Source organism: Prunus dulcis, unplaced genomic scaffold (genome assembly GCF_902201215.1).
Source record: "Prunus dulcis unplaced genomic scaffold, ALMONDv2, whole genome shotgun sequence".
NCBI lineage: Eukaryota > Viridiplantae > Streptophyta > Magnoliopsida > Rosales > Rosaceae > Prunus > Prunus dulcis.
Genome location: NW_023010140.1, coordinates 33,021 through 41,484, shown reverse-complemented (window position 1 = coordinate 41,484; position 8,464 = coordinate 33,021). Strand labels below are relative to the sequence as shown.

Genomic DNA, 8,464 nt, shown 5'->3' with positions numbered 1-8,464 from the left:
ACTCCTAAAACTACTCAACAACTAAAGACATGCAAACTCCTACAATTATGCAACAACTAATAACCATGTAACCATCTCCACTAAGTCATGAGAGAGCACGTGACATCATCTGCTGCAGCAGCAGGTGTAAACTTTCCTCCAGAGAGTCACAGACGTGCACCCAATCAGAAATTTAAGATGAATGTCATCCTGCGCTCTTCAGTTGACATTGACACTCCTAATCCTAGCATTACTGAGATTAGACAAAACACTCGTCAACAATTAATAACGAATATTGTGGATAGTACTAAATTGATGTTCGTGTCAAGTTCAGGTCAAGAATTGGACGACTATCTGTCATTAAGTTCTAATCTTAATAAGGAGATTAAGATACTCTTGGAACCTTCTGCCATGGGCATGGCTTCACTGACAACAACCACTGGGGCCGTGATCGCCACGTCAGCCCCTATGCCGCCATCCACGTCAGCCCCCCCACAGACATCTGCGTCGGCGGCAGGGGGTGAAAGTAGGAGGGTGAATCCCTCGATGAGACATACTGTCGGATCTAAAAGTGCTGCACCAGATCCAGCATCAAGATCAGCTCCTGATGATGAACATATTGAAAGTGACGCGTCAGCTTCCTTGCCATCTACGTCGTCATCTTCCGAGTATGTACTGTCGCCATCTGCTTCCTCGTCCTCTTCTGAGTATGGACTGTCGTCACCATCTATTGAAGGGTCAGCACCTGGAACTAGATATTCTCTGCGTCCTCGGCGCTGAACCAATTCGCTCGTGTTTTGGATATTCACCACCAGCCTTTTTTTTTTTATCTTTATCCGCGAGATAGATTAAGTTATAGTAATTTATATGAGAGATAGATGAGGTTATAATTTATGCGAGAGATAATCAAATTATAATTTATGTAAGAGACACATCTAGCTAGAATATTATTTACATGCTAAATAATGAGAAACAGAAACATTGTTTTTTCAAAAAAGTATTGATTTTCTATGGTCACCTCAGTTTTTTGTGTGTGCCAAAGATAGGAAGGAGAGGGGAAAAACTCACACACACGGTGACACGGATACTATTGAGACTTGAACTCAGGACTACTTGGGAGCTCACCAAAAATTTGAATCAATCCAACACACACTTCATTGGTCACCTAAGTTCCAGTATTCTATCTTCTTTCACAATAAAATGAAAACAAGATGATACATAGAAAACTACTCACAACCCTAATTCTCGTACTAAAACAAGTTTAACAAGCACGCTAGACCGTTTAATTTAATACTATGCCTGCACATGTATATAATTCGATATGAAAAGTATAATCAACTCATTGAAATATTATACAACACTTTCAAAGAGTAATTGCAAATAAGATCATCCAAATTGCCCTATCATGCCTAATTCGGGCATGCTCCACTAGTTTCTTTGACACGGCAAAATAAACAACCGCAGGATCCATTTCACACTTCTTCTTTTTTCCCCAATCTTTGACACCGCCCTCTTGTCAGGCTGCGTGCAATAGTGCATATAAGTTTCATTGCAGAGGCTGTGACAGTTTGGAGAGGGCTGGCTGAAGATTGAGGTCGAGTCCATTGTAATAACTTTCTCATAGACGTCTGGAGCGGTCTGCGTATGGATGCCCAGTTGGAATTCATAGCGTATGAAAAAAGAGCATCTTTAACGAAATTGCTCATAGGCATAATAAAGTTGCTCATGATGTAGCATCTTGAAATGGTAAAAATATTGTAAGCTCCTGGGTGGATTGTAAATCCTCCTTCCTGGCTGGTAATGCCTTCATTGAAGCTTGAAATTGTACCAAAGCCTTCATATATGCCCGTATTTAATGAACTCCTATCGGTTTGCCATTAGAAAAAAGCAAGAGTATTTTATAAGAGGTCGAGTTAGATCAACTTTCATGGCAGTTTTCTTCTTAACGTTGAAAGAGATCCCAAGTATATCCAATCTCTTGTTGATTGAAAAGAGGGTAAGCTACTATTTGAACGAAATTTGTTTTGAACTATATACAATCCAAGGTACAAAAATTGAAGCAAAGCAAATGGAGTTGGTGGCCCTCTGAAAAATATATATCACCCGGACAAGGCAGCAGGGGTGAAGTTTAGGCCAATTGAAGATGTAACCTTTGTCATAAAAAGGGATGATCAGGTCTGGAATATTTGTAATTATTAGTTCAGCTTAACATGTTTTAGAAACATGGACTTGAAGCTTATACAGTTGTCTGTGGAAGATGAGACACAAGACCAGACAAAGCAGCATGTGGCTTTGAAGCTGAAAATTCAAGATCCAAGTCTTCAACTCTGAGTGCAATGAAAACAAGAGCATAACTCTTTCTTTATTTAATTCTAAATGGAAATTATGTTCATTACAATGAATTCACAAGAGCTGCTCTGCAGTCTTTAACAACAATAACAGAACTAATTCGTAACTCGAACTTTATGTTAAATCTATAACACTAGCCAACTTATTTGTTCAGTTCATCACTTGAAGTAATGACTGAAATTAACATTCTGTCTATTTAGAATCATGAGTTGAACGAGCATAAAGCTTACGACGTGAGAGACTTAATGGTTCCAATGACTGAGAAAACAAGGACAACAACTCCAAGTACAGTTGAACTGCCAGTCCAGAGATCCTTGAAGTAAACTCGTTTCAGGGTTGCCACATGAAGGTTCCAAAAATTCTCATGGTGCTTATTAAGCTGTTCACAGATATCAAAATAGCAGGATTTATCATCCATGATCTGCTCGCAAAGTCTATTAACCAGCTTCGCCACTGCTTCGTTGCTGCCTAGCATGTTAAGAATAACTCTGTTCTCAACCAGCAAATCCACATCATCCACAGTGTCCACCAGCTGATCCATAAGCAAAAAGTAATTGCAGATATAAGGCTTGTCTGGGTACAAAAACTGCTCCAAGGCCATGATGTTCCGAACAACGCATTCTGTCTCATCCTTGACACAAAATTGCGTAAGCTTCAAGTCCATATTTCTAAAACATGCCAAGTTGAACTTACATGTAGTGGCCTCATCTTTTTCTATGATAAAGTGGCCATCTTTAAGTGGCCTAAATTTCACCCCTGATGCCCTCAGCTTCCTTGCAGCATATATATTTTTTATAGGAGTAATACTATGTTCAAAATCCATTTGTTTGTCAGGACATAGAAAATGCCTAACCAAATCAGTGAAATGTTTCGGTCTTACTCCATTCTTGACGGATTTTCCCTTACTATAATCTTTGAAGAACTCACAGGTAAGCTTAAGCAGGGGATCATCATTAGCAGGTTCGACTTGGACGATGGACTGATGCTTGGAAGGAATCCACCAGCAGCAAGGAAAGCAATGCTGGCAGCAAGGCGAGCAGTACTGCGGGTAATGATTGGTATTGCTATGTCTATTAGCATGTTCTTGTACTTCTTTACATGGTTGGAAATTGGAAGAGGCAGGCACAGCAAAGTCCTGATATAGTTCTTGAAGAAGAGAATAAGGAAGCTGATTTTCAAACAGTATCAAGTCCTGCTCTACAGCTTTCCTCAGCCATGGTGATCTCAATATATAATCATTTTCATGATTTTCTGGTTCGCAAAAGTTCATTAAAAATAGCTCAATGATGAAGCACGCATCAACCACAATTATGTCTTCAAAGTCTTTGTCAAGCTCAATGGTCCCTGCGTAACAACGAAGAATATTTTCTTGGCGAGTCTTGATGAATTGCTTTAGTTCATCGTCATTCTTGTTAAAACGTGCAAGAAAATTCTCATAATATATCTTTTTATGGGTCTCCATGTCCTTGAGTTCTGGTTTGCCATGGTGGAAAGGGCCTATTGATAGTAATTGAGGAGTGTATGCTGCTTCATTTACTCTGCGGAGTTTGCTGGGAACCCTATAGATACACCACTTGTCTGGATTGTCCAAGACTCGTACCCGGCGTTCATCTTCATTCTCTGTTTTCTCAGTGATTTCTGACTTAGTCTTTCTCCTTTTGAAAATGGAACTACAATCAGTATGAAAGGAATTGACAGTGTTGCACCTAATTTCAGTGGCAGCACTAGAACAACATTTAGCTGTAACAAACGTTCTATTAGCATAAGTCATAAGTATTGATAAACAGCAGAATGACTACAGAATTAGCATTTTCAACCCTGATAGATTATTGTTGATTTCAACCCTGATAGATTATTGTTGACTACAGGCTCCTATACTATATGGTCATAATTTGTAATTTTATCAAATTTATATTCTTGTGTACCTTCGCGAGCAATAATCTTGGCTTGCAGTCCTTTTGAAAGCTGCACTGCGGCAAACATTGCGCCTGATAGTATAAGAGAAAAAGTTTAGAACATATAAGTGGATGACATATATCCTAGTGACTAATGAAATGTCATCCAACTTAAATCATAGTATTAGTAATTGAATCATCTCAAAATCGTTTAAGTAATTTTATTTCACTTTATTACCCTGAAGTTTACTGACTTTCAGACTTTATTACACAAATTTTTTGTCGTCCCACTTTCTTAAGTTAAATTTCCTTCTACTTTCATACCCACCATCAATTTATTCTATAAAAACCTGTTAAGTAGAGATATGCAGTAGATGGGCCCGCAAGTTATTTAATAATAAATATTATTATAAAACTATAAATCTATTGAAAACAATTTATAAAATCAAATAAATATTGAACAACTCTCACTCTCTTCGAAACAACCACTTATTATTGGGTATGAAAGTTTTAATTTGACTCGCACATCCTCGCCGGAATCCCTAATTTCTAAAAATTTGGCTGTATCTTTCTCTTTTTCCCAAAACAGCTTATGGTGAAATGAAAGTCATACCTGCCGCTGAGACCAAGACACTTAAAGGAGGGAGGACGCACGGCCTCATGTTCTGGACTCTTGTCGTCCGAATTCTCGTCAACCATCATCTTTTTTGTCCCTTGCTTTCAATCTATTTCTGGCCATTGTTAGAAATTCAAGATTTAAATAAGATGAATAATAATGATGCAAAATCCATATCTATATCAACTTTACCTTTGTGATGAATATTCGTTTTCAAATTGAAAACAGAAGAAGAAAACAAGAGTGAGAAAATGAAATATACAATAATAATATTACTTTCACACTGACTTCAAAACCGAAATTGAAATTCTATATTGTTCATCGACCAAAACCTGCAACTAGAAACACAACTTAGCAAATAATTAACTGAAGATAGAAGATTTTAAGAACCTGCAAGTTTCATCTCCCAGTTGCCTGATGTGGTTCATGAGTCGACCACAATGGTGCAGGCTTCTTATTTAACACTGAGTAGAAAGTTAGATGAAGAGAGATGCTTGCGTGGTTCAGCCAACCAGATCGAATATGGGACCTTTACATTGATCCAAGTCAAACAAAGTCTTTCTTCCGCTGTGGGAAGGTTTAAACTTTTGTACGAATTCCATCCGCATTCATCCAATTCCATCCACATCCCGTTAAATAATTCTAAACACACCCCAAAAAACTTTTTGTACACCCACTAAGGTTTTGTCCCATTAGCTAAAAAGTTAAAAACCAAAAAAATAGTTTGGAAAAAATAAATTACTCAAGGCTTCCCTCCTCCCCCACCCCCGCAAACTCAGACACCCTTCTTGTCGTTAACCTTCCCATCAATGGCAGACCAAATTCATGGTGAAACCCCTGCACCCCCTTATTATGAATAAATAGGCTAACGTCAAAAGACATCTTAAAGGTTTGGGGTCATTCTCGATATGGCCCTCGAATTTCAATTTCATCAATTTACACCTCATAGTTTTCAAATTTGACCAATTTAAGCATTCCGTTAAGTTGATCGATTGATCGTTAACTGATGATGTGTCCACTATAAGACCCACAAATCTCTGTAAAAATATATATATATATATTTAATAAAAAAAATAAAATAAAATAAGAAACCTCCCTCTCGTCTTCTTCCCCTTCTTATCCATGCTAGGCAAATTGGGAGTTCTTGATATCCACTCTCCAACTTTTGGAGAAATTATAGAAGGGGAGTGTTGGAAAGTAATCAATACCCAATTCTACGGGAACTAGAATAGGAAAAACTTCTCTGTAATTATTTGACTTTTCCTAGAATTGCTGTACAATTCTTTTCCTAGCTAGGTTTACATTCTCCCTGTATAAATATATTGTATAATCAATAAAATTATTAATTCCAGCATAATATCTTTCTATACCAATTTTACAGCTTAGTCCATTAGTTTACACTATATTGCAGATGATCAATTCTATAACTAAATTAATAAGAATGGATGGATTGATGGATGCATCAGATTCTGAATTTAAGAAATATATATCATCTACTTGTTGAGATGCTTAGTTTGTGTTGTCATGTAATGACGTGTTTAATTCCTTCACTAATCAATATCATCTACGTAGAGTAGAGTTTTTTGATCTATTTGCATTCAAAGAATATTGAAGATATATATGATCAGATAGGAAAAAAAAAAAAAAAGGAAAAAAAAGAAAAGAAAGTAATTTTGCCCTCATACGGATTGGATTAAGTAAGGAAAAAACACGTCATCGCATATGGCGGTTCGGTGGGTTGGATTTGGAACACATAGGCCTGGGCACGGTTCGGGTCGGGTCAAATTTTGGCCGACCCGCGAGCTAAACCGAGGGAGAGCTCGGTTCTCGGGTCGGGTCGGGTCTAGGGTGAAGCCCGAAAATGGGCCAAATCGAAAATGGACTCGATTCTCTGGTCGGTTCTGAATTCTTCTCGATTTGAGCTTGAGCCCATTTTTACAATTTTCCAAAAGCCCAAATCTTATTTATTTTCGGCAAAAAAAAGCCCAAATCATATTTTTTTAGCAAAACAAAGCCCAAATCCGATTTCCTTTCAGCCAAAATCCATTTTTTGTTGTCAAATGGCCAAAACCTAATAAATTCTTATGAACAAGCCCAAATCACTTTTTACTTTTCTTTCAAAACCTGAAATTATGCAAATTCAACCTATAAAAATCCATCATTCCAATCTAAGTTTCTAAACAACTAAATGAATCTCACATTCACACATTCAACCAACCAAGCAAGGAAAGGAAATATAATCTCTTACAAACCATGACAAAAAAAATAATACACAAATAAAGCAAGCAATCCAAATTAAACTTATGAAATTAAAGATTACAACCCATCACAAAAATACACATAAAGATAACATCCTTGCAAAAAATCTGCTTCATCCATTCTTCCAAAACCTTAAAAAGCAACCTACACAACACTTAAAAGAATTAACACAAAGTTTCACCATCAACAAATCATAATTAAAATAGGATGCAAGAAAAATATCTTCCAACATATCTTCATCACACTAAGAAGGGAGAGTCTTATTCAAATTTGTAGTGGATGTTTTACTCCCCATTTCTACAAAATATAATAAAATAAATCAAACCAATTTGAGTTAGAACACATAAAAATAAGAAAATAATCGGATTCAAATATACTTATAGAAATGAAAATATTACCCATTTCAATTGATTCATAGAACTCCATCTCCTCAATGCTTGGCACATATTGCAATGAAGATATATCTTCGGACCTTATCTAATTTTGAGAGCAAATCAAAGCCTCAACCATCCTAGGAGACAATGAGCTTCGAAACGAGTCAATCACTCTCCCACTTGTGCTAAAACAAGACTCCGAAGCTATTGTGGAAGTAGGGATTGCAAGCACATCCTTTGCAATTGATGCCAAAGTAGGATACTTGAGCCCATTTATTCTCCACCACCCTAGTATATCAAACTCCTCATCAATGGATTCAAGTGGATCCAACAAGTACCTATCCACTTCATGTGTTATAACCACATTCTCACTCTCTTGTTGAATTTTTTTTCCACTTTTCCATCATGGTTTTTCGTTTACGACCTCCAAAAACCAAAGAAGAGTCGGTTTCATTGTTAGTACTACCACCACTCTCATTGGTAGTACTAGTAGCACCCATATTGTTACTACTAGGCTTATACACTTCATACATATTCATAAGAAGTTGTTTCACCTCATTTGTCTTTTGAGCCACCAATCTATCACAAGTAGGATCATTTTCAAATATTTCTTCAAAGATGTGCTTCAAATTGCGAAGCTTGAATCGGGGATCAATCACAACTCCTATCATCAAGAATGGGTTCACTTTATGAAGTTCACCCCAATATTTATCATATTTCTTCTTCATTGATGCTGCCATATCATTTAAAAGAGTATCCATGGTTGTCCGTTCTTCAATAGGAATTGTAACATCATATCTATACAACTCCCGAATCTCCCCATCTATGGCAAGCAAGTCATGGAAGGTTGAGTGTGATGTTGGATGCAAAGAAGCTGAAATTTTCAAAGTAACATCATAGGTCTTCAAAAACATCACAAATGTCACGGCTTTTTCCCAATCTTCATCACTAGGTGGACCCACCCTCTTATTAGTCTTAGACTTTCCCTTCCC

At 37.1% G+C, this 8,464-nt stretch overlaps 2 protein-coding genes across 2 annotated transcripts; one reads left to right on the top strand and one right to left on the bottom strand.

Annotated features, from left to right (window-relative positions):
• The first annotated feature begins 87 nt into the window (after positions 1-87).
• LOC117613002 (putative protein TPRXL) lies at positions 88-759 on the top strand. The gene has a single exon (XM_034341649.1). The coding sequence runs from the start codon at positions 88-90 to the stop codon at positions 757-759; it is 672 nt and encodes a 223-aa protein (XP_034197540.1).
• A 1,552-nt stretch (positions 760-2,311) lies between these two features.
• LOC117613003 (UPF0481 protein At3g47200-like) lies at positions 2,312-5,395 on the bottom strand. The gene is made up of 4 exons (XM_034341650.1): positions 5,230-5,395; positions 4,837-4,954; positions 4,254-4,316; positions 2,312-3,983 (listed from the first exon to the last, which is right to left on the bottom strand). Exons 2-4 carry the CDS (start codon positions 4,923-4,925, stop codon positions 2,555-2,557), a joined length of 1,581 nt encoding a protein of 526 aa, XP_034197541.1. The 5' UTR covers positions 4,926-4,954; positions 5,230-5,395; the 3' UTR covers positions 2,312-2,554.
• Positions 5,396-8,464: the final 3,069 nt, after the last annotated feature.

What these genes read in the sequence shown, in the direction of transcription:
- LOC117613002 (XM_034341649.1), top strand. Translation starts at nt 88, where the DNA reads ATGAGAGAGCACGTGACATCATCTGCTGCAGCAGCAGGTGTAAACTTT.
- LOC117613003 (XM_034341650.1), bottom strand. Translation starts at nt 4,925, where the DNA reads ATGATGGTTGACGAGAATTCGGACGACAAGAGTCCAGAACATGAGGCC. An exon ending in TGTCTTGGTCTCAGCGGCAG is followed by an intron (nt 4,317 to 4,836) that starts GTATGACTTTCA and finishes TTATACTATCAG; the next exon opens with GCGCAATGTTTGCCGCAGTG. An exon ending in CAAGATTATTGCTCGCGAAG is followed by an intron (nt 3,984 to 4,253) that starts GTACACAAGAAT and finishes CATTTTCAAAAG; the next exon opens with GAGAAAGACTAAGTCAGAAA.